The sequence below is a fragment of the Carassius gibelio genome, chromosome B13 (genome assembly GCF_023724105.1).
Source record: "Carassius gibelio isolate Cgi1373 ecotype wild population from Czech Republic chromosome B13, carGib1.2-hapl.c, whole genome shotgun sequence".
NCBI classification, from domain to species: Eukaryota; Metazoa; Chordata; class Actinopteri; order Cypriniformes; family Cyprinidae; genus Carassius; species Carassius gibelio.
In genome coordinates, this window is record NC_068408.1 from 11,897,587 (window position 1) to 11,924,954 (window position 27,368).

The following is a 27,368-nucleotide window of genomic DNA, read 5'->3' on the forward strand; positions in this document are numbered from 1 at the left end:
AGTTGTGCCATCAGATAATCAGTGTTGTCATGATGTAATTTCTTCTGTTAATTTTGTCGATCACTGGCTAAGTTTGCTTCCAAGGTGGTTAACCTCACTTATAGCACCTTAATAATAAACAATACTTTTTCTACAGTTCTACTTCTTCTCAGAAAGTCAATAAAGCCTGGACCCTGCAATCACAGTAAACACTTTCTTCAGCATAGAAACCCTTCCTTGAAAGAAGCCTGCGGTTCCATTACAGACACACAGGAAATCATGATATTGAAGGAGCAGGGAAAAACATGGCGTTTCTGCCTCTGCAGTCCTGAAGTCTGTGCCAGTGTGAGCCTGTGGGCTCATGATGCAGGACTTTTTAAATTAAGAATTTCTCGCTCTCTCTTTCATAACACAAATTAGACCTAAGTCAGCTTGTTTTTGCTGACTGGTACAGCCATAGTCGGGGTCCAGAGGAGATGTAAGTGCACTTTTCACTGGCGGAGATAAGAAACCTGGGGATTTTGAGCAGCAGTGCTGCGGTTCTCCATCAGCTATTCTGCTTATATCGAATTGTATTCTACACCCAAGTTAAGATTGTGAAAGCGGAAAAAGCTGTTTGAGGGAACATCTGGGTTAGGTAACCACGATGATCAACAGCATATGTGTGTACGCTGTGCTGAAAGAAATACATCAGCAGCCTTAAATGAAACTGAATCTCTGTCATTACTGTAAGTACAAAATCACAGAACAATTGCTAAAGATTAATTTAGTACAAAAGGTATCATCACACTAGGATAATAAGAAACAAAAGAGAAAAATGTGCCATGCGGTTTCATGGAAACAGCGCTAACGGATTTAACCTTTCCACACTTTTCCTGAAAACCGCTCAGTGTGTGATTTCCTGCTTTCAGATCTTTCACACCCTTAAAACTGCTGTAATCCATCAGGCGATAGGTTTCCATTTTTACCTGCTGCTGATAAAGAGAAGCAGAAGTAGCCGTGCACTGAATCGCAGGGTGGGTAACTGCTTCAATCTATGGGGCCAACGGGTGTGAATGCAAATGGCCCCTCTGTAGTCCCACTCCGGTGATCAATCCTGGCAGGTAGAGCTCCAACAGGAGCCTAATGTATTCAAACTAATTAAAACGCGCCAGCGGGAAACTCCAGAACCCTGCTATTAAAACAGATACTTTTAAATGCAGCGCAATTAAATTTTCCATTGGCACACATGGCCCCGAGACCATCTGCACTGGTACCGAAGCTCTCACCCTCACAAGAGTCGTTTGAGATCGAGCTTTCTGAAAACAGTTGCATCGGTCGTCGCAAGGGACCGGCAAGCTCCGCTCTAATTATTTCATGACACTTTGCCTCTGTTTAAAGAAACGTCTGCGTGAGTTTTCTTGATTACGCGGCCGAGCTCTGGATCATTAATCTAATAAGGTAATGCACAGAATATTAGCAAATGCCATTCTTCTTTTGAACCTCTCGGAGTTATTCGCTGTGTCAAATGTTAGCATTTTTTAACACAAGGGGATAAAATGAAAACGGAATAATTCCTGCTTCTGTTTTGCCCAGTTTTGTTTTGCTGATGATCCAAATGAAGGCACTGTAAGCCAGGCTGCAAAAAGGAGATAAGAATGGCTTGAAGCTTATGACAGCACTCTGATCAACACTACAATGCACTCCTCTAATTCAGACCCAACTGCAAACACATTTGCACTCAAAGGCAAAACCCACATGCATTCAGCTAGTGTGTGACATCTTTGAAGTCGCTGACATAACCACAGAGCTGCATCCCTGATGTACATTGTACTGATGGGGCAGTACATCTTTGAATGGTCTATTCTTCAATGGTGGCAAAACAATCATACTGAAGTAATACATATAATAACTCTTAGAGGGAATAAAAATGATTGTCTTGGTTATTTTACAACAAGATACCTGGGCAAAGTCACCTAATACATTATATATGTGTAAAATGATTTCACATTTGACTAATGTTGTCTTTACACAGAGCTGTTTAATGCTGCTCACAGGTGGCATAAATGCATTTACACAGCAATTACAATTGTATATTTTGGGCTGAGATGGGTCAAAGCATGCATAATTCAGTCTGGCTGTATTACAGCTGTATAAAGATGCCTTATAGGGATAGACAATTTTAGGATGAGCAAATGATGACAGAATTTTCATTTATAAGTGAACTATCCCTTGATTGTGATTCAGATTTATTCATTAACATAGTCATTATCATCTTGACTTAGCAATCAGATCAAAACTGATATGATAGTTTAATAGTCAAAATCTGTAATTCTGGTCCTCAATGCTGATTGGTCATATAGCCATGTCTGATTTTTGAATGAATCCTTCAGTCTTAATTTCTGAATGAACTTGTTGAATCATGATTAAATCGATTTGACAGCACTAATATATATATATACATTTAATCTAATAAGGTAATGCATATTTAATGCATATGACTGCACTAATATACATAAACATACATGTTTAAATATATATACACACACACTGTTAAAAAAAAATCATCTCAAAATGATGAAAAAAATAAATGTGTAGAATAACAGAAAAACATTTGTGACATTCCTATTAATTCTAAAACACAATGCAATGAAGTTTTAGAAATTCAAAAATACTGGTAAAACACAAATAAAAAAAAAAAACAGAAAAATTCCTTCAAATTATAGTGTTTTTAGAAAATATTTTTAGAGTGTAATTTGGAATTTACTTAATTTTGTACTTAAGTAGACAATATAAAAATAACTATTTTAAATTCATCAAACATCAATTCAAAATTAATGCAAATGATTTATAATTAGAAAGTGCTGGATATTCTATCCTGATGTTTTATTACAGAAGGCTCTGATAGCAGAGTCTTGTCCTGCTGTTTATACCGTGCAGTTGCCCAGCAGTGGTCTCACAACAGATCGCTTCTGACCCGTGAGCCCCTGCCAGCCGATTTACATAAATCACACTCCAGATCTGACCGTTACTAGGCAGCGCAGGCAAACAGAGATTCATCCTGAAATGGAAATCAGGCCACCAACCCAGAGAGCATCATGCTACTGTGACAAATGTGGCAAGGAATGAATTTAACTACTTCCTGCCCACCCTTGTCCAGGTTAATGCTCACGACAATGACCGCAAATCGATATTTCCCACACAGTAGAATTAAAATAAAACCAGCCTTGCTAGAAAAGTTTGCATTCAATCATCACATCCTTGGCACATCCATTAAAATAAAGTGATTTTAGTGTAGCTTGAAGCAGAGTACCGGATGTATCAAATGAACTCGCCGCCGCATTACCATACGTACTTATGATGAAGAGCCTAAATAGAGACGTGCTGAGACATAATAATCCTTTAAGCGAGAGAATGTTAATCGGGGAAGCAGCGATGTTGATATAAAAGCTCTGAACTGTGGCTGAAAGGTACAGCTGAGAATCTCAATATACTCAGTCTCTTCAGTGTTGTGACCCAGGGAAGCGGAGGTCATATTATTCCTCAGCTTCTTTAATTGCTATTTTAAGGATATCTCACTCCTACACCAGCCTTCCTGTCAGAGGCTTTGAAGTGGAACATTGCAATTACACAGGAGAAGATTTTACCAGGCTAATAGTGATCGGAGGTGTTTTCTTGCTACCTGCACTTTACAGCTCTAATATGGTGACTAAAGGGTGGAATGTTCTTGTTTACAGTCCCGCAGGACAAATATAGAAGACTGATAGGAGAAAAACTGCCCATTCTAGCCATTTATTCTTAAAGGAAACTGATAGATTCATAGCACCAAGGAGAAAGGATGTGATTTATTCTACCAGCTACACACAAATACAACTTTTTCACATCATATAATTTGCTCTGCAAGTTAACGTCCATGTAATCAGATTCCCGTTGTTAGCTAAGAAACGGGTCGCATTCAGTGACTATTCTGTACTCTTGGCTGATTAAAATAAACTGTACAGCTCACTATGGCCAGTCGCCCCTAAGCAGACATTAAGCAATGGTGGCTTTTCAGTAATATCCAATTTCCAAAGGTGTCACACATCACAAAACCATCAGCCGTCTAAATGCCCTTGAAAACCAAACAACACACTCTTATAAATAAAGCTTCTTTTTCAGCATTGACGGTTCCATGAAGAATCTTTCACATCCAATGAAACTTTTCATTGCACAAAAGGTGGAACCTTTAGTGGAAATATGTTCTTTAGATAATTCCAACATTCTGCAGACTAAGAATTTAATTTATTTGTTTTTCACTGCAAAAAATAAATAAAACATTTTTGGAACCTTTAAGAGTGTATTACAATAATGCAGTTTCATGCTATTCAGAATGCATTTGGGTGTGCTTGTATTTTTGTCTTTTGTTTTATTCTGCTACGCCACAGACTAAAAATAAACCAAGTATAGACTGGCAAATAGTCACCATGATTGGAATGAACTTGGACTGACATTGTGGCATGTGTGACTCTGTGTGTAAGGTCAGTTTGTTGTTGATCACACAGGAAAGCCACATGCACACACCCCTGGCACTGCGCCCCATACTGACACCACATCTGTTTACATACCTCCACCTCGTTCTACCGCTTATGTAACTGTGTGTAAAAATAACAAAAAAACAACTAAGCCATTATTTAGGATTGGCAGTTTTGTCTGTATTGACCTGTAGAATAATAAACAGTTGTGAACAATTTCTGATGCATCTAAATGATTCACAATTCAATGCAGGATAAATAATGCACAGTTGTTTTATAATGTAAAACATTTTATTGAAATTATTAAAAAAAAATTAATTCTCTATATTTTTGTTGATTTCAAGTTTTTAGTTCACAGACTAAAATAAGTGCATAAGTATTTCATCATGCCACTCAATGTTATGCAACAATTTTAAACCATTTAGCTGCAACATCATGGTCCAAAAATACATGTTTTCTGTTTTAGGCTCTCATGCATAAGTTTCCTGGAGAAAAAAAACAAAAAAAAAACAAAAAAAAAAAACACATGGACACTGCGACAATATTAGAAACAATTTCCTCAGGCAGTTCTAAAACGCTTGAGCACTGACAGCATGCAGTTTCGTGCCTGGCATAGTTTAATGATTTATTCAATCTCGGTGCTAGATCTTTCGTCTCAACAATTCCTGCAACACTTTGCATGTCTTTTCATTCCACGTCTTACTTACACATTTGTTTGATGAAATAATTCAGATAGCAAAAGATTACACTTGGTCAGGTGACTTGCATGCTTAAACCAAAGCATTTATTATTTTAGCGCATTTATTCGGTCAAAACAAATGTTATCAATTGTATGCAGCACAACAAATAGGAAAGCAATTTGACGCAGGATACTTTGAACCGGCACGGCCCTCAGGGAACAGTAATGTGGAGGGAGAAAAGGACAGCCCCAGTTAATTCTGGGAGATTTCACAGTCAGCAGCCTCTATGCTCTCTGCTGCCTGCGAGGCCACACTGCTCTGATAAATATGTCATTTCCTGGCTGATAGGGCCACAGATGGAATAAGGTTTGTATTGGGAACACATGCGCTGCATTTTGTCACCCACTGCACTAGCTGATAGAGGACAGCCCAGGGGAAGCAACCTGCCAATTCATTTTCTCTCTGCAGATTTTTCATCTCAAAGAGGACGGGTATTTTCTCTGGAAAGACAGGGCAATATAGCTTAAAATGAAAAGGCTTTTAATAACTTCTTCCTGTGGAATGTATGAATCGCCATATCAGCATAAAGGCAGTTCAATCATCCGTGTGTGTAGACAACAAGAGAGACTATCACCAATACTGAGTGGAACACATGCTATTTTTGCACGCTTTAATCCACGTTAGACGCGTATTTTACAAAACCACGGCTTCTCAAGAAAATATCAAGTCAGAAACGGAGACATTTCATCAGTCCGTTCCCATCGCTCTGTCATTGTTTTACGCTGGAGGCTGTCTAGAAACAGCACAGATTTGCTCTGCCTGTCTGACACAGCGTGGCATTGTGTGAACTTCTGCTGTGAGTCTCTGTGTGGCGAAGAAACAACGAGAGCTGTTAGGAAGCGGAATGGGAGCTGTCCACTCCTCTGTCACATGTACTCGCATTCGCAGGCCCACTCATGGGTAAGACAAGGGTAAAAGAGTCCACTTGCAGCTGTGCAAAAAGGCCAGAGGGAGGTTAAGCACAGCTGCCTGGGTGACACGGCGTGATGGGAATATGTGGTAGTGTAGGGATCGGGCTGAAGAAGCTCCCTGGAAGTGTTATCTTTAAGATGTGCTGAAACAAAATCTCCAGACGGCATTAAACCTAAAGACTGAGCCGTATCCCAGAACGACCGCAGCTAAGTAGAGCTAAGAGACACAAAAATCAAGAAAGCTCAGAAGAACTGCACTGAAATAAAATAATTAAAAATTGAGATATAATATTTTATGCATTTAAATGTCTGGATAAATAAAATAAAATGTTACAATATACAATTCATATATATATAAAATTCTGATATATAATAATTATATCTTGAAACTTGAAAAATATATAAACTCTAAAAGCAAGAAAGTACCTACAAAAATTTTACCTCTCAAGCACTTGAATCTCTTTTTTTTAAGTTTTTTTTTTTTAGACATTTAAAAGAAATTAGACAAAAATAAAGAGTACTGATTAACAATGCTTTTTAAGGAAATAACCTCTTCACATTACATTTTTTTTGTTATGGCAGATTTGTCAAAGCAAGACATTTTCATCAAATACTGATTTTAAGAAGTCTATTTATTATTACTGTTTTGGCTTTGGCTATAAATAACTTGTCATCCAAAATATCTGAACCAGTATTTTATCTACCAGTGTTCAACATGCTAATTGTTTGTTTCCTCTCTTTCTTCACCAGCCACCAACAGATCAGCTGCAAAAAAGCACTACAAAAGCCTGCATTTATTACACACACGCGTTCCACTGCCTGTCCATCTCAGGCTCCCCCCGCTCCCCAGCCCCCTCTTCCTATCTGCCTGTGCAGAGCATCTGCCGCCCAGAGAAGAGGGGGAACATGGGAGCACATTAGTCACCAGATGTCACCTTTTGCTGCCAGCCCTATCGAACAGGCAAGCAGACAATGCAGCATGCATAGTGAACATCTGACTGGGGCCCTCTTCAGCAAGACAGAGCTCACTGACTCGGAATGACAGCTCCGACTGAACGGCCCCAGCCGCAGTCTATGTCAGGAGTGACACCTACAGTTCTCTCTGGATATCCGCGCTGACTGTCACACCGCTGGTGTGATAATACCACTAATTGCTGAACATTGTCTTTAGTTGATCTGATTTATGCAAAAGCTCACTTTTTTTTTTTTTTTTTTTTTTTTTACAACTCTGAAATATTTTTTTCCAGAAGAATCTCATGCAGGATGAACAGGCTCTCCACAGGGACTCCAAGCGTCAGTTGTTGTGCCTGAAATAGTAATGCCTGCAGGCACTAAATCATGCATACATTTCAGATCCATTAAGAATGTACAAGGTGCACTTTCTTCATAACTCAGGTCTGTTGTACTTCTGTTGAAAATCAGACAAGTGGAAGTTTCTTATTAGATGTTTTGTGTTCCTATTAACTACTTTACATTGGCCAATTAAAGGGACAGTTCTCATAACAATTACAGTACTTTCATGATTTACCATCTCTTATTATATTATTATACACACATACAGTATATATTTTGACAATATTTACATGTATTTATATGTCTACATTTATAGTCATATAATTTATATTATAAATAAAGATATTTAATATATAAACATAATATCTTTTTCTGAAATATATACATGAATGTGTGTGTATTTATATATACATAATAAAGATACACAGAACACACACATATATTAAGCAAACAAAAACTTTTATTTTGGATGGAATTAATTGTTTGACAGCACTAATTATATTATTATATTATATTATATTTGTACTTTTGAAATACATATTCATGAAATTGATCAAAAGTAACAGCAAAGACATTTGTAATGTGACAAAAAATGTATATAAAAAATGTTTTTGGAGTAAAATTGGAGTAATAGCCACTAAAAAACTTTGCCATCAGTGGAAAATATTATTTTTTCAAATATATATAATATATTATCCTTTTAATATTTTAAAATATATTCAAAAGGAAAACAATTATTTAAAACTATCACATTTCACAATCTTACTGTTTTTACTGTATTTATTTTATCAAATGGTCTGCTCATGGTCTCAGCCAACCCAGCTCATCACAACATCTCTATACAGCTGGGTTTGTCAACCATAACTACTTAAAGGACAGCCAGGAACCTTAGAGTTGTGCTCGATAATCAGTTAAGCTTCACAGACTGTATTGCTACAATGACCCAGTCCAGTCCTGCAGATTTGCCAAATGCAACATCAGAAAGATTAGACCCTTCCTATCAAAGCTAATGCACAACTCCTTGTCCAATGCTCTCTTGGTGGGCCTTCCTGCAAGTACTATCAAGCCTCCGCAACTTATTCAGAATGCAACAGCGAAAGTGGTCTTTAATGAGCCGAAAACAGCTCACGTTACACCTCTCTTCATCAGTTTACACTGGCTAACAGTAGCTGCTCACATCAAATTCAAGGTACTGATGTTTGCCTACAAGACAACAACTGGCACCACACCAATATATATAAAACTCGCTGGTTCAAACGTAAGCGCCCAAAGAGGATCAAATTCACGATCACAGAGAACTTTTCCGGGACTGTGCCCAGCTGGTGAAATTGGCCTCCCTATCTTGATTCGAACGGTCTTCAGCCATTTTCAAAAAACACCTAAAGACACATCTTTTACGCCAGCACCTGACAAACTAATACTAGCACTAACCTATTCTCTTCCATTCTATTAAAAACAACCTTGCTATGTGTACTGTGCTAGAATAACTGAGACTCGTCACAGCACTTGTATACTGTTGCTCTTTCGTTCATCTGACTGCTTCTATTGTTCTCCTCATTTGTAAGTCACTTTGGATAAAAGCTTCTCCTAAATGATTAAATGTAAATAAATGCAGCCTTGGTGAACTTAAAAATCATCTTGACCTCTAACTTTTGAATTATTCCCATTTGTTCATCAGTTCATTGAAAGGTCCAGCTAAGAGATATTATTGATGATAACATTTTCAGTGAATAGTGACAGGACAAGAGTGGCCAGGATATTCCATTAAACTCACCTGTAATGTTCCTTATACAAGACATATGTGTTTGGACCATGATGATTAATTCCTGGGAGATCTCTATGAATGTGGGTCCAAAATGATATAGAGAATAATCTGGGGTTTTGCTTCCTGTGAGGCGTCTAGACTCACATCGTGAAAACGCTGCTCTCCTCTGATGCTTTTGAAGAAACATGAGTGACCTGTGTGGTTGCCAGCTCATGAATCATAACCTCATAAATGTTGAATATTGCAGTGCGTATGGCAGAGAGTTATGAGACCAGGGTCTCCGGTTCAAATCCCCAAAGCGTTTCATCCACAGCTCTGTCCGCAGCTGATGCTATAGTCCCAGTCTGGGCGGACAGTGTTCACAGACGCTGTCGAATCCAAATACGGCCAGCGATGTATTTTAACATTTTGTCATGAATAATTGAATGGTCAGTAAGTAGTCAGAAGTTTGACCACCCATCTATCTCCACATCGCATGCATATATAAACAGTGCTTTTTTATAACTGCGCTCTGGTGTGAACCTCACTGTGGCAACAGTGCACGTTATTTGATTCAAACAAAGCTTTTAATTTCTTGTTTTGATACATAAATGATGATTTCTTTTTAAAGAATGACGCGTGGCTGTGTATTAAACACAAGGGTAGTGCAAAATAGCTTGTGTTGTTCTGTGGTCAGGCACTCCAGCAGAAAAGGAACCGTAAGGTCAATGGCTATTGATTTGCTTCCCGCACCCAGCTTGTAAGCTGCAGCTGTGTCTGCTAAACAGCATCACTGGCCTCTAATGCTGAACTAGAGCAGCATCACTCAAACACACACGTGAGACTGGGGCTAGTTGTCACAAGGATTGTATCACCAATTCATAATTCGATTATGCAAATGTAAGTGTGACAACCAGCCCCAGTCTATCCAATAAAATGAGACGACGGAATCACTGATGATGTGTATTATGAGATTTCTCTGCTTAATTTTACATTCATGGACAAACAGAAGCTATGGAACCACATCTTTCTACTCTATGCCACACAATCCTCTGTTCCTAATAACATGACGAGGAAAAAATATAAGATGAAATCTATTATTTTCCATATACATCAACTAATCCAGCAGATGTGAGGTTTTTCAGCACAAAAATCAACACGTTAGTGCAAGAATCTGCCTCTCCCTCTTGGCAATCGATAGTAAAATTCCTCATTCTGTGCTCGGGTAAGTAAATGGAATTGAAAGTGGGGCAGAGGGTATTAATGCAGAGGGAGGAATATCCATTTTATCACGTCCTCCCTGCAGGCCCTGTTGATAAAAATGACAGCGGGAGCGCATTACTAATTCCACCACTGTCACAGCCCATAGTCACTTACCTTGCAAATGAAGTGCAGTAATGACACCTGCCTGGCAGTCAGAACACAGACTATACTTTCAGTGACACAGCCTAATGCTGAAATGGATCCTGGGAACGCATGGGCCTAGACCTGCAATGACATCCATGTACAGTAACACATCAGTGCCATTTGCAGTCGTCTTTAATGTACATTAATATAACATACATAAACAAAACTACCAACCTGAAAGTCATGTGAATGCGTACTCATGCTCAGCAAATTGTTGCTTGTGGTTATCATTTTGAATACATCTTGATACATCTTTTTCTAACCTTGTAATGAGAATCATATTACTGAATCGTGGATATGTTTCTAGTTTATTTAGTTACTCTAAACAAATTAGAATTAGAATTGTTTTTGACTTTCAAATGAAAAGAACACTTTTAACTAGTTTGTTTTACTGGCGCCCCCTCTTGTTAGTTTCCTGTAATTTGTTTGTAAGAGGCAAAATGCATCACAAACTTGACAAATAAATCATTTTGGAGTCAGTGATTTATTGCCCAGGAAAAATAATGGAATCCATTACTGATGAATCGTATTTGCTAACACATATTAGTGTGCTGAAATTACTGAATGGAAGGTCCATTACTGAATTCGCTTGAACGTGCACCTTACATCATGCATGCAAAATTTATGATTGAAGGGACTACTGTCATATGACTTGAATTTTGCCAATGATAGTTTACCATGCAACAAAGAAGCAACCCCCACACCTATGAATTAAACATGGCACAAAAAGCGGAACATTTAATTGGATCTGAAAGCCAATTCTGAAGCCCTCTTATCTCCACATTTAATGAATTAGATTTTGTTCACACAGTAATGAAATTATTTCATCTATATTTGATTAAAAACCAGTTGGCATACAAATACAGAAATGCTTGAAAATACACTTCTTTTTTTTTCTTCTTTTTTTTTGAGGTTTTTGTATGGGGTGAGGAATTTTCATATTCTGAGTTCACTAAAATGCATTTAAGGAATCCTTAAAAGGAAAAATTCACTCAAAGAGGGAAAATCTGTCATTATTTGAAGCATTTGAATTTAATAATTACAGAATTGATACAGGCATTCTTGTTACAACCCTATATTATGGGATTTTTTTGTAAAACGCAAATGAGAAAATGCATGCATACTCCTCTTTACTCATCATACTCCTCCGCTATTCACAGATAATTACATCTTCTTGTGAGCTGCTAAGGAGACAACAAAATCAAATAATGGATCAATGAGCAATTCTTTCGTTCTTTTCAGTGAATCTGCTGATTCAGTTCAGTTCAATTCATAATGCTCAAGTTCAACTCCCTGACTTGATCAACAACTTGCTGAATCGATTTTCACACAATGCAATATAATACAACTTGATTAAAGACTAGAAATGAAGCACATCGTATGAACTAATAATATGGTATTTTGTCAGTTTTGGAGATTGATAAAAGAGATGAACTGAACACTGATGATTCAATAGCTGATACAGCCCTGACTGGGTTGAATGAAGATGACTTAATCCCTGACAGCTGATTGAATCATTTTCAGTCAGTCCTCAGCCTCTGATTAGCCTGGAGATAATCGGCCACAGGTAAGTGACAGACGACCGGAGATGCTAGCTTGTGTGATAACAACAGCCTCAGCTCAGTTAAGAGAACAGACTGATGCAAGCGTTAAAGCTCTGGTTTGAGATCGTTCTCCTAGAAGCCCATCACTAGGCTTCCCAATCATTATATAGAGTAAAAAAACTTGTTCTTGGATCATTCCTTTACATAATCAGTCCACACAGCATCCAATCACGCCACCGCTCGGCAATCTGTTCAACAAAATATGGGCCCTCATCCAGGGAATCAAATTTGTCATTCTGGTTGGACCAGCAGAGCCGGTTTCTCAGTCCATCCCAGCCTCCTTTAGTGACCTGAACATCTGCTGGCCCTGCTGAAGCCACGATTCCTCAGTCACTCCCTCTCTCTGCATGAAAACAACAGGGACGTATCATCAGAGGGAGCCAGGAGAGTCCTTTACAGTGCAGATGCTGCCGGTCCGCTGCATGCTGCGATCTCATTCACACTGTTTTCCTGCACAATCAAGCGGGTGAGATGCACACACTAACACATCTCTTTTCAATAGTGTACCAGGAGAGGCTTGAAATGGGAAAATGTCGGTCTGGAGGAAAGAAAGAAATAAGATGCATGATTGAAAAACATGCACTCAGACATTCATTTCAAAGCTGAGAGAGAGGAAGGGGGAAATGATCTGCTGACCAAAAGCATCAAAGCTGCTACGTAGCAACACCAGCATATGTATCTACTTGGCGCAAGAGATGTGAAGGGGTCTGTGGGGGATATTGGGGTTGTTTTCTTCATGCCTCATGCTTTTTTTTCTTTGTGTTTGGGAAGAATCGCAGCCTGAGTCGAGCTTGGGATTCAGCACACATGATTAGAATTCTAGCAACCCTACATGGCCTCTGAAGCAAATCATTTGCCAGGTCCTGAGGGGGGTTAAAGGCAACACATTTTACATATTAGTACCTAGCAACTGACACAATGTAGAGATGGTGATGCTGATACAACAGACTGCTGCTTAGAACAGCAGCAACACACATAAAACAAGTAGCTAAATGTTCAAATAAAATAACACATCTTTAGCTCTTAAAGGTACAGTTCATGCACAAATGAAAATGATGTAGTTCTAACTCTTCTCGCAGATTGTTTTATTTATTTATTTTTAGTGTTGTCATATGATTAATCGTGATTAATGGCATGACAAATAATACAAAATAAAAGATTTGTTTACATAATATATGTGTGTTTTGTGTATATTTATTATGTATATAAATGCACAAATATACAGTATATATTTTGAAATATATATAATTGATATTATAAATAATTATATGTAATATCTAAACATACTATATTTTTCCGAAACATATGTGTGTATTTATAGACATAATAAATATACACAGAACAACACATATATTATGCAAACAAAAACATTTATTTTGGATGCAATTAGTTATTTTTTTTAAAGTATAATAAAATAAAACACCTTCACACATTTTACAAGATTCATTATGTAGTTCTAACCACAGAACAGAATCATAGAGACCACTACAAAAAAGAACAGAAATAGCCTAGTGTGATGGACAGGCTGACATTTAGGTGATTATTTACAGATAATCTTGCCCTCCCACACAACTCATGTCTAGCCTACGTTCATATGTTCATGTCCAGAATTGAAAAATGACCAGTCCAACATGGTCTCATAACTTATTCATGAGGTGGCAAAATTCTATATCATTTGATTCAGTTTGTACACACACACATATATATGTGTGTGTGTGTGTGTGTGTGTGTGTATTTTGCCCATATACAATCATGGTTAGGTTACGAGTTGAGTTTGGTCAGGGTTAATTTTAGTGGTATATTTTGTTTGACCCAACACATCAGTTCTTACAACTTAAGACTAGGCTGGATGTGTCACATTTTGCCAAAACAAATGTGAAAACCAATTGCATTTTCCCATTAAGAGCGTTAACATACCAATTTACAAAATGTGCATATAATGGACACTTTACTCTTCTATGAGGAATTGTACAAGTGTCGGATGGACTTGTTTTGTGATGCTTTTATGAAGCCCTTTGTGGTGGCTCTTTTTTTTGTGAGCTTGTATTTAGTGATTGTTCAAAACTTTCCACTTTGGCATTCAACTGGAAAATTTATATATATATATATATATATATATATATATATATATATATATATATATATAAATGTGTTCATAGAGAAAACACTGCTTTATGAAAGACAGAGATGTCTGGTTCACACCATAAAGTGTTGCTGATAAATTACATAAATCAATCATTGAATTTAACAGGACATCAGTTGAACAGATCCAAGTAGACCAGTGATTAATTAAGTGCTGATATTTCCCTCAAATCCACCGCATCCTGTTTCAAGTGCTTTATTTGTGAATATAAATCTTGTTTCTCGCTTTAATTTCATAAACCTCAAGTTGATTTAGGAAGATCTTTGTCAAAGCATTGTTTGGATTGACATGAGGTAGTGCGGTAATCACCTCTGCCAAACCTCAATGGTGAAAGACCATTACAAGCTGAGCCATGTGTTCAAGCATCAAAACCTGGAACTGACTTTGTATCCCGCTTGAAGAGGTGCCGCTGAATTAAGGATGACATCTCATTGGTCTTTCTGGACAAATACCAACACACAGTTTGACGCACTTCAACAAATATGGACACATTGACATTGACACACTCTTTGGCTAGGACATGTCCCTGGTCTGTAACAAAGGTACAGCGGCAAAACATTTATCTCAGTTTCTCTTTCTATCCACAGAAGCCCCTGGAGAAGAGCAGGCACAGCCCCACCATCTGCTAACTGCGTCTGGAAGAGCCAGAATGGCTGCCAGGACCCAGGTGACAGAACTGGCCAACACAGCCTCACAAATCCATGCATGATAAACCTGCAACTGTACCTATTACCTTCTAATTCTATTCTATCCTGTTCAACTGGAGCAAGGAGAATAGTGTTGGAAGACCATGGTATGAGGTCCTAATTGGTACGTAGGATGTCAAATTAATATTCACGGAAACTTGAACAACCTTGATGCAACAGAAAAAAGCTCTACCACATGTGTAATGTGTACTTTCATCTACATTTACCAGTGGTTTTTATGGGAACACCAGACAGGAGAGCATTAAAGTCTGAAGATTATAAATGAGTCTATTTCCCTAGTATACTTAAGAGAGGAACAGTTTACCACTTAATGCATAATAGATGATACAGGGCAATTTAGGAGGATGCCAAATGTGGATCACAAATTCACATATTAACCACCAAGGGATGGTTTTTAAAGCTGAAGGACACCCCCCCCCCCATCTTCAGATGGCTAGAAAAATAGATAGCCGCATCCTAAATTAACACTGCGTCATGAGCCCTGAGCAAACCAGCTACAAAGTGAATCACAACATTACAAACTTTGATTTGAAGCAAAAATAAAAAAAAATAAATACGAAAGTCAGACAAAAAGAAAACAAGTACAAAACTGTGAACTTGTGTTTAAGCATTTTAAATGGCAATTTAATTTAAAATACTGTAATTTAAAGATGATGATTATTTTTTTTTACACATTAAAATATTTAGGCCTAAGTAGTTTTCACTATAAATTCTACCATTGAATTTGATTATTTCAAAACTAAGGCTTCAACAAAGCACATATCGATTAACAACCAAGTGGCTCACACCTCACAGTAGGTCTGTCTTTAAAGCTTTATAAGTTATCTTTCAAAATCAATGGCCCTATGTAAAAAATGCATGAAATCTTTACGTCTGGAAGCTGAGAGTTGCATTCTATTAGTTGAGCAAATGTTGCCATGTCGGGCTGATCAGGATCAACCAGAACAATATTTTTTTATGCTTTTTGGGTACATCATTCAACCTAAGTCTTACTTATAGTTGTCTGCATATTCAACAGGATTAGAAATACACACATTTTGAGGTGCAAGAAAGAGTTTAAGAAGGCAGACAGCAGATCTTTTTGTACTTTCAACTTCATTAGGAGCATCTCTCCTCTTGCAGCTCTCTATTTCCCCCTTTATCATCTTCCCTTTTTTCTGCCTTCTCCTCACCCTCTGAGCATCTCTTTTCACCTCTATTGGCATGGATAAAGCAATCTAATGTAGGACTACTCCTATGAGTTCTCTGGCTTCTGCACCTTTGCAAAATCATCGGGGGATGAAAGGAAGCAAGCACAAGAAATTGCAAAGAGAAAGAAGAGTGAAAAACAGTAAAGATAGAATGAGAGGAAAAAAGAGAAATAGGGGGCGGTGGGGGCCTGGGAGTGCACGTCAGCGCTGCTGAGAAGAACCTCATTTTCCAAGACCATCTGTTACCAGTCCCTGAGCTGAAAGCTCCATTTATGTCATTCTTACCACTGCCATACAAGCAACGCTTCCTCTTCTACTGCTGCATACACCACAACTCCAGCTCTTTCATCAGCATCTCACAATCACTGTAATAATTAGAAGGCAGATTTATGGCCCAAGCATAACATACTACAATATTTAAGCAATATCACATGAGAAAGAATACTGTTGTTCTCAATATGACTGAAATTTAACTGCAGGTCATCACAGCCATGCTGATTTTTACCAAACTGTTCCATTGCAAGTGCTAAGTTGCTTTTGTACAGCAAGCTGGAAAGTTTATATGGAGTAGTTTACATTTTACACACACATTAGCCAGTTACTTAGTCTATTCCCATGTCACCAACAAACATAATATGAATTCCAAACAAAGCCAGTGCAGATTTTTCACAGCGCCTCTCCAAGAAAAGTGCCGTTTCTGAATGAATATATTTTTGTGATTTGATTTGTTTGAGTGACTGATTCAGTGATTCGCTCAGTGAAAGGGTGTGTTTTAAAGAAATTAATAACTCATTCCTAAAGATTTGATTCCTCCATGAATGAATTACCGCGGTTTGATTGAATTGGGTAAATGAATGGTTCACTAACTCGCTTGTAAAAACTGTTGTCATTACCTACTGGCATAACGTTATAACATGCAAAATGAGGCACTGAAGATACCCACCACTAATACACGGGTGCTTTTTTTTTCCTTTAAAAGGATTGTAAATCAATAAACTACACAACTATCAGAGTGGTCAGAAAGCTGTTCTCTCAGATTGCATTTTTGATAATTCACACGATTTTTGGAAATGCAGTCCAGAATGAGTGTGTTTGGAATTTGCAAACATGGAGAAGCAATACAAATGGTAAAAAAAAGTCTCAGTGCTTTTGGACTGAATATCAGCTAATGAAATTCAAGGACTAGAACTAAAAATATTAAATAAACCTGTAAAAAGTCGGCATTGTACAGAAATACCACAATATGATTCATAAATGCATTCTGAGACGGATCTAAAACTGTTTTATTGCTCTGCTCTGTTATCTCTGATTTAAAGCATAAAAGATTCAAAGCAACAGCTGCCAGAACTGTAAATCTGTACATTTTTACAATAAAAGTCTGAAGTGCAGTGAAGGAAACATAAGAAACGGACTGACAGCAAATACCTCAGGAACAGAGATGAAGCACTGCAGGGGGTTAAGAAGGAGGCACGGAAAATGGAAAAGGCCAAGCGTGCTGTGTTCAAAGCACTGCCTAAAAACAGTAGTTTACCTGGCTGCCTCTTTCCTATCGATGGGTGCTGGATTGTTTGCACTATACTGTGACTGAGTGAGACTCTCCTTTAATCAATTTGTGGGGAGAGCACGCTGTAACCTTTGCAGTGAGATGCTGGGTGGTCAGGAGATATCGAACGCAAGGGCGCCCACACACTCTACATGTACTGAAAAGGTGTCTGGTTAGACTAACCTGGTAACCTAACACTGCACTTCCCTGTATATAAACGCATAGGTTATAGATATAAAAATACTGTAGATGTCTTGTTTAGTTGTGCATGCATTTTAATGAGGTGATCATGTTGTCATCTGTCCTGAAATGCTTTTGCGGTTAAAAAAAATTAGTAAATGTGAACTAACACAAATTTATAATTTCTGATTATTTCTGAAGGATCATGGCACTGAAAAATGGAGTAATGCACGATGAAAATGCAGCTTTGACAACACAGGAATATATTATATTTTAAATATTCAAAGTAAAAATAGTAATCTTAAAATTGTAATTATATTACAATTTAATATATTAGTTTTACTGTAATATAATCAAATAAAGGCAGTATCCGTGAGAAGAAGAGACATCAACTTTTGAACATGTATACACTTCTCAATGTCAAAAATGACCCAGTTTACCTAAAATTACATTAGTTCACAATTATTTGGATCCTCATCTTAAACAAAAAGTTCTAATCTTGCAAAGTGTCTCTCACTAATAGTTTCTAACTAGTCTGGCCTTGAGAAGCAACCCCATGATGACTGTATGTATATTAAGAAAATAACCAACCAATCTATTATGATACCTGCTGATATGTACCTGACTGAATAGTAAAAATGTACCAATTATCAAAGGTGCAAAGAGGCTGGTGACTGAAAACACAGTATAGGAAAGTCAAGGAGACTTCATGTTTTGTTCTTCAGAGCGCACTGAGACAGACACCAAGGACGCCTCAACTCATTCGACCTACTTAAGAGTTGGTCAAAGTAAAGTGTGTCATAAGCTCAGTTTAACTTTTCAGCTTGTTAAATGCAGGCGATAAAGATCTGCTATCATATTCTTACTGCAATGGTCACATCTCAGCATATACAATGAGCTTTTCCTCAGGATCAGCCATCGCTGTACCCATTATTAAATCTGCGACCTCAAAGACAACCATCAGCATGCATCTTTTGTCATCAAGGACCTTCTGTTTCTATGCAAATCTCTTTAAAAGGTCGTGGACAATGTGATGACGATGCTAAATTGCAACTTTTTGCTGACCGTTTGCTTTGAGCGGTTAAGCAAATTAAACAGCACCCCGATGAAATCAGACTTCTACGGATGCATGAGAACGAGTGGCTTTCACACGTGGCAGCAAAACCATGACTAACTCGACGTGCGAGTGTGTACCATAGACAGTAAAAGAAATGGACACAGCGACCCCATTGGAACTCAATTGAGACAAATGAAGCCCAGTTTTAGCGTTTTTTAGCACTTCCGTTTCTGACGCGCAGACTCAAACGAAGCTTGACGACGTCAGCAACCTGTCTGACAGATGTAAATCTTCTAGTGGCTGTGCGTGCAAACTGCCATCGTTAATCTTGCAGAGACGGCGAGCTTGAGCGGGGAGTTCTTTGTCGTGAGTGAGCAGGAGTAAGTATTCTGATTAATTATTTTGTATAGTATTTTAAAATGTAACGGCAGTACGCCATGTTAAGTTAATTGCCTGCGAGCTTCTCCTCCTGTCTGTACGGTAATGCGACAGAGAGCCGAGTGGTTATGACGCAATCGTTAGCCTATTTTTTACAAAAACTGTTTATACGGGGCCATAATGTAACATAGAAGGTAATGGAGCCCTTTATACATTGTTGTGTATCTTTAGAAATAAATAATGGACAAACAGAGTCTTTAAACGCCTCAGATGTAAAGTTATTCGCTGTCAAAGTGACGCCAAAATGAATGGGAGTCAATGGGAATGCTAGTGAAGTGAAGTTCTGCTAAAAGATGGCAGCCCCCACCCGACTTCAACTTCCGGTCGAGTTCCTTGCCCCTTGGTGTGTACAGAACACAAAGCTAAAGGAAACGCCGCTATTGCCACATACAAAGAAACATACAAGAACATGGGATACAACAGAAAAACGAGAAATAATTAAATGTGATATTAATTATATATACGTTCAGACGTGACATTCGTTTAGAAAAAGCAAACTGGCAGACGCCAGGTTCGCAGACGAGGAGAAGCAGGAGTGTTTTGACATATTAAATGACTGCAGACAGTGGTGCGTTCCCCGCTCTGCATTCAGCCCACGTTTCCGGAACATTCTGCGCGCGCTCCTGTGGCTCTGCCTGACCCACCGCCAGCCCTCCTCAGATCACATTCAAAGTGATTGTGCTGTTCAATATTTCATTGACATCAGCCTCAAAGATTGTTGCTACAGTGACACCAGAGATAATTATTTTTTACCACAGTCTTTTTTGAGATGTTTTTACCCCCTCCTCTCTCTGGCTCCAGCCATTCCTGTGGAGAATTGTTCTGCATAAATCAGCTGGCGGAATATTGAATCAGCCTCACCACAGGGAATGTGTTTTTGTGTGTGGTATGTGTGACTGATTATTACGAAGAGTCAACGCGCAAAACCAGGCAAACAGCGCCGCTCAGTGGACGCTCTTAAAAATGTTAAGAGATCGTTCAGACAAAACATGAGTATTTTGTCAACATTTAGTCTCCAACCCCTTCATATATATATTTCTGGCCAAAATATATTTTTAATATATGCTTAACATTTTTTTAAACGTAAGCTGTATTTTGTTTCATGCTTCATGCATTGTAAAAATCGTATAATGATAAAACATAATAATAGTAACTTTAGTAATTTAACCTATGTATTTATTAGGCTAATATTTCTAGAACTCTAATTCAAATTTTTAGATCAACTATTAATTTCAGTTTTCTGATGTACTGTTGTTGAATCTGACTGATGTATCACAAATGATCTGCCTCATACAGAAATCATATAGCTCTGAAAGCAGCCATAAGCTGTGTCAAAATATAATTACTGCATATTGCCAAAGGTGAACACATCTGCCAGGCAAATAAATTTTATAATGCAATGAAAACCCTCCGAGATCCTTTGGGGAAACACTATTGCTATCCACTGTGATTATGTGCATATTTAATAGCTTTTTAGAGGCATGCCAAAGAAATACTCTTTAGAAAATGTTGAACAGGTCTTGCACGCGTGTTGCATAATATCCATAAAGTTAAATAAATGCCAGCATTCAAACCTCCGATCAAAAATGTGTGTGTGTTGGGGGGGGGGGGTCAATTTAGTCTAAATGCCAAAGAACCCTAAAATCAACTGTAGTAGATCTCTGTAATGTAATGAGACCAATTAGTGTAAAGAAAGGTCACATAATGCACAATATTCATATGTATCTGAGCACAGTGCACACTTAGTAAGCGCTTTGCAATGCACCTGTGCATGTTGTCAATACAATATTCCTTGGAGAAGTGCAATGCCCTGAGGAAGGAACACATAGAGGCATAAAATTCTCAGATTTCCCCCTCCGGTTCACTGTTTTTATGAATCACAAATCAGTAGGCCAACACAGCTCTCAGCAGACAGGAGCCCTGGGTTACTCTGGTTACATGGGAACCCTGAAGACATCATTTGCACAAGACTGTCAGAGCCTGTCCCCCCCCCCCCCCCTTCACATCAGAAGACCTTGAACAGGTCGGTGCCATATTTGCTGCTGATCAACTGTACAAAAACATAATAATATCTATCTAACATAATATCTACACAGATTTTAATTGAAACGAATTACACTGTAATAAAGAACACGCCCTAATTGTTTCCTAATTGTTCTGCCAGACCCAGTTCCCATAATTATATAAGAATACCTCAGGAAAAAAAGTTTGAATCTTCAAAGGACCGACCACAGGCTATAATGCAATAGTAAATCTGTAGTATGAGCTGACAATTGCTCTGCACTGCAGTCTTTAGTTAAGGTTGACTTTAATAAAACTGGATTGCACTTAATCATCAATCCAGTATGGACAGGGGTTTGGGAACCTTTTTTGACCAAAGAGCCATTTCCCCCCCCCTTTTTTTTTTTTTTGGTTATTGCATTTTCCCAAAAGAGCCACAGTAAAAATAATATAATATTTTATTTTTTAAAAAAACATGTTTTTCCCCAATAGAAAAAAACCCCCAATACATAACAAGTTGTGATATTGAATGAATTCTGCAGAACAACGCACATAGGGCTTACTTACATCGACTGCTTTTATGTGACTACTCATCAACGCGGGTATTTTGTCTTATTTCTGTCATAGTATATCTCTTATTTACATCGTGTCATTGTTTTGTTATGGGTAGATTCGCAAGCAGGTAACATCTGAAGGGTGACTGGATTTTAACTTGAACATCTTATTGTTCTTTGCCTTAAGGAAATCCACAGAAAAGTCTGTAATTGGCTATAATGCTTAACAATATATAGAAACTTATGATGCTTCACTTAGGCTTGACTTGCTTTCATTCGGCCCTCTAGCACCTCAATAAAACCGCACATGGTTTATGAAGTGTGTCGGCATAATTCAAATTTATCTGAATTGTTCTAGGTTGAATGATCTTTTATTGGTGAGCTATTGTAGCCTAATATACAATATAATATAGAACTGGTCTTTTTCAGTTATAATACGAGCTGGTTGTAATTATTTTGGTTAATGTCTGTTTCTCAGATTATAAACAGTGTGCCCCCCTACGAAAACAAAATGCTCCCTCCCTCGATCCAGAAGGGGCCGGCTTCACATCAGACAGTAAAGGCTTCACATGGGTGTTGTCAGCATCATCCTAGCGCCTCATCTCAGCTAGTGTAAATGGACAGGTGCCAGTCCGTGCCAGTAACCGCCAAGTTCTTCACGGGAATTACGTTTAGCGTAGGTAAATACATTTATGTGGTTAATAAAAAATTCACTGCAATTGTACTTTTAGCACAGTAAACTGGTATACTTAAGGCTGATTTTTTACTTCTGCATCAAACATAAATAAGAAACATATATAAGTCGCATTTATTTAGAACCAAGAGAAAGCATTACCGTCTACAGCCGCGAGAGGGTCTATGTTTTCAGTGTATACTACAGGATCACTGAGCAGCATAGAGCGCCCTCTCGCGGCTGTAGACGGTAATGTTTTCTCTTGGTTCATGTCAAATTAATTTTGATAAATAAGTAGCACCTGACTCGCAGGACCAGCCAAACTATGAAAAAAAAGTGCCACTTATAGTCCGGAAAATACGGTTCTGTGTTCAGCTAGGACACTGCGCAAAAAAATCAAGTCAGAATTCATTTTTTTCTTTCACTCCATACTGTTATTTTGATATTTAGTTTTATATCAAACACATCCTGCTCTTTAATTTCTCATTCATCCACGTTTCAAATAATGTCAAACTGTCTGCCCAATAAAAGCTGCGCTGATTATTATACATAAATACAACACATTATAGGGCATAAAAGGTTTAAAATGTTTATTTTCGTCATTACCATAAACAAAAGTTTTAAGTTGTTTACTTTAATTCAAAGTATTTTATGCTCAAAGTAAAATAAGTAATGTGTTATATTACAATTTAACACAACTTATTATATTGTAATAATATATTTGAGCTGAAGATATCAGAAGATGCCACATAAATCAGATATAGTGGTATCAGGTTATAAGGTTTTACTCTGCAGGTATAGCTGGCTGTTGTAAAACAATGGTTGTCACAAGTTCTGGGGAGCCTCTGTTCTGGGGCTGTGATTCTCCAAAAGCTTCGTAAGCCTATGCAGTTAGTAAAAAACGACTTTAAGTGTGATCCTTCTATTACGGTCCGTTTTCCAAAAGCAATGTAACTTTTGTAGCACTTGAAAATCATCTTAGATCTACGAGTGCTCTGGAGTAATTGCACAGCCCTAAATGCATCGTGAGAAGACAGACTTATGCAGCCACCCGCAGATTACACCTTCAACTTTATTCAAATACAATATGATTATATTATAAAGTTCTGATTGCTTTGTTATAGTTTATTATACTGTTTATGAATATATAAATTAAATAATTAAAAAGGGCAGAAAAAATAGAAATGCGAATCTAAATTTAAAAAAAACTGGGTGGTTACAAATCCATCAATGACTTACTGACGTGCACGAGAACCGATGTACTGGATCCGGAAATAACATCTCTATATAGTTATACTAGAATAAACATCTTTGTGTATATTATGTAAAGCATAATATTATACATATAAATCTAATATATAATTATTATATCCGAGTTGTCTGATATGCAGCATTAACATTTCAATAAACAAGCGTGTGCTACAATTAGGAGCCAATCATTTCTTCTTACTATTCAGATCAGCTAATTAGCTGAGGCTATCAGCTGGTCTTAATGTGTCAGATAAGGGAGACATACAAAAAGTGCAGAGCAGTGGCTCCCCAGGCCCCCAGCTGAGAAGCACTGCTGTAAAGTGTAATGAAATCCATACAGACTTAGATATTATATTTAACATCTGTATCAATCATTACAGTCCCGTGCTACTAAGCATTAAAGCAAAAACAAACTTTGCATTTCTGATTGAGGACTCAAAGACATTGTGATCCACTTTTTTTAAAGAATTTATTTGTTGACAATGTACAAGAACATTTTCAGGCCGATGGTCTTCCCTGAAGGTCTTACTGTGAAAGGAAAGACAAAACATTCCAATGAGTTTTCTATAACATTTCAACACTCAAACTACAAAACTATTATACACAAACTACCCGAACAAAAACCCCAAGTATGTACATCAAGGACAAGTTCTCACTTCAAGGGAAGACAGAACTGAGGGAGGGATTGTTTCTGAAAACTAGTTTACCTCAAATAAGTGAATGCTAATCACACACAACATGCTACAAATTAGTAGTGATTTATAACAGTCAAATATGATGACTGGAACAATTCAAATACAAATTCAAACAGATCTTTTTATCTGTGTTAGAAACACAGGATCCTTAAAATATCTGCAAGTGAGGTGAGGCATTGGGACTGAACATGCAAGGCACTTCAAGTAAGGGGTAAAAAGTGGATCACATCAGCACACCATGCCGATTTCCATTCTACCTTCTCCTGAAACCTCAAGCCTTTCACTTCTGTATACATCCCAGGGAGGCAAAAGAGGGCAAAAGATTGGACAAAGATGAGAACTTTCAACTAACACTATCACGTTCTAGAGTGTCTCTCCGAAATAGACTTTCATGGTGGGTATGTAAACTAAGCCCCACAAAAACATGAATTTGTAAACCATTTCAGAGAGCGATTACAAATATAGCTTTATTCTACTTTACTACATAATCCAGCACTTCACTATTAGTGAGCACACTAGTTGCACTATTCGAGTGGGATTAAACCGAGTTGCCTGTAAGAATTACTTCCAATCACATACTGGTCAATAGCATTAGCCATTAACATAGCAGCTAAATGTTTGGAGTTAACTTTACAGATCTCTCCTTCCACAGCAGTTAGTCTACTTGTGAAAGTGTTTACCTTCTATAATCCAGATGGACATTTGATAAAGGAGGAAAGATGACAAGTTACACATCAAAACCCAAGACAGAAGTAAACCGAATCCTCTGGAAAACTCAAAACAATAAAATTAACATTACCTTCTTGCCAGAAGCACCAACAGAGGCTTTCTTGGTGCCTCTAACTTTCTTCATTCTGTTCTTGCGTTCCTTGCGCTGCTTCCTAGATGTCTTTTTCTTCTCATAAAGGCCATGCTGAGGAAAAGAATTAATAAAACACAATGTTCACTTTTACTAATGCCACTCGGTTACTCATATCTCTCCCTCTATTATATATATATATATATATATATATATATATATATATATATATATATATATATATATATTAAATAAACTATAACATATGCTATAACTAATGTTATATTTTACATTACAACTGCAAAAATACAATATTTAGATCTACAGATATCTTTATTCCTTCTTAAACATTAAACTATGCGTTTTCATTTCTGATTAATACCGCACTTCACTCCGAAACACGCATGCATATTTAAGTCACAGCCTTTCTATTTAAATTAAACTGATCATGCAATCCTACATGCATCAAGTAGCATACCCTTTGCAGCCTGTATTTTGGCTCGTTTTTCTTGGCGTAGTCCAACGAGTCATAGATCATGCCGAACCCTGTTGTCTTGCCACCACCAAACTGAGTTTTGAAGCCGAAGACAAACACTACATCTGGGGTGGTTTTGTACATTTTTGCAAGCTTCTCCCTGATCTCTGTCTTGGGGACTGTTGCTTTGCCTGGATGCAGGACATCTACAACCTGAAACAATAATGAAAACGTGAATAAGCCAACTAAGTTACATTAAGCTAGCAGACAAAAATTGCTTCAGACTTACCATTTGCTTCCTTTGAAGCAGCCGGTTTGTCATGAACTTTCTGGTCCTGACGGTGACTGTCTCGTTCTGCAATTAGGAGATATTTGTTAGGAACTTTAAAGAAGAAATAAAAACAGTATGCAACGGTTTAAATATATATATTTAGGTTTAATCTATGATCTCTGCTGATTTTTAACTTGGATGAAGCCATTTCACAGAGAGCAGAAGTGATTATTGTTGTCATGGCAGGCACATTTCTTACCCTAACCAGTTAACTTACTTGACAGCCATGTACTAAAAGTGTTTATTAGTCGTATTAACGGTATTCAAAGGGAAACGTGAACATCTTGTATAGATGCAGAGCGAAACCTGTGTTTAGACACTCTTGCATGCTACCACGGTTAGCACTTTAGCTAAATGGGCTAAATACAAAATACTAGGATCAATATTAATTGTCCAATGTTGTATAGTTCCCATTCCTGGTCTACGGATACACATATATATCCGCAATGTAACATTTTAAACCTCCTAGCCACTGCTAAGAGTAGCACGATGGTATGAAACGAGACGCCAACATTTTACAGTCTCCCGAAGAGGTCTTACTCATTATATTCTCTAAATGTAGCTATATATTGGTTATAATATACATGAAGCGTGCTTTATGGCAACAATGTCAATATAATATCGCTGGATGGAGAAGATTAAATCGGATTTTCACAATCATTTGTCCACAGTCGACTCACCATCTTAGCGTTGTTCGCTCAGGGACGAGGAAAAGAAAGAAAGACCTGTAGGTGTCCGAGAATATGCCTGAGCGGCGGTACAGTATATTGAGGTACTGCCTTACTGAAAATCGATGATAAATAAAATGTGTGTTTAAAAAGATTTCAGAAAATGTTTAAAACATTTTTATATAAGAAATAGAATGTTTTAAATATTTAGAAGTGAAAAAGTTAAATAAACACAGATCAATAAATTCACATTTATTAATCGTAAGTCACGACCGGTTGCTTTGAACGAAAGTGTTTTAATGATCTGAATCAAGTCGATGTGAATTAAACAATTTGTTAATATTTCTAAACGTTTAAGTAAACAGTTGTAATTTGATTGATTTTATAAAATTCCGACTTCCTACAGCTAGGGGTCAGTCGCGCACCTTTTAATGAGCTCAAGATAAAATATTCATTTAAATTTACCCATACACCTGAAGCTGAAACTTATTTATG

The 27,368-nt window shown here is 37.5% G+C and overlaps 1 protein-coding gene across 2 annotated transcripts; it reads right to left on the minus strand.

Moving 5' to 3' along the window:
- Positions 1 to 24,355: 24,355 nt before the first annotated feature.
- LOC127970792 (40S ribosomal protein S24) lies at positions 24,356 to 26,987 on the minus strand. 2 transcript variants are annotated; one of them, XM_052573525.1, is made up of 6 exons: positions 26,886 to 26,987; positions 26,164 to 26,229; positions 25,878 to 26,087; positions 25,400 to 25,513; positions 24,858 to 24,886; positions 24,356 to 24,433 (listed from the first exon to the last, which is right to left on the minus strand). In XM_052573525.1, exons 1-5 carry the CDS (start codon positions 26,886 to 26,888, stop codon positions 24,881 to 24,883), a joined length of 399 nt encoding a protein of 132 aa, XP_052429485.1. In that variant the 5' UTR covers positions 26,889 to 26,987; the 3' UTR covers positions 24,356 to 24,433; positions 24,858 to 24,880. The 2 variants fall into 2 exon arrangements, with proteins under 2 accessions (XP_052429485.1, XP_052429486.1); XM_052573526.1 differs by lacking the exon at positions 24,858 to 24,886 and having other exon boundaries at positions 26,886 to 26,986.
- Positions 26,988 to 27,368: the final 381 nt, after the last annotated feature.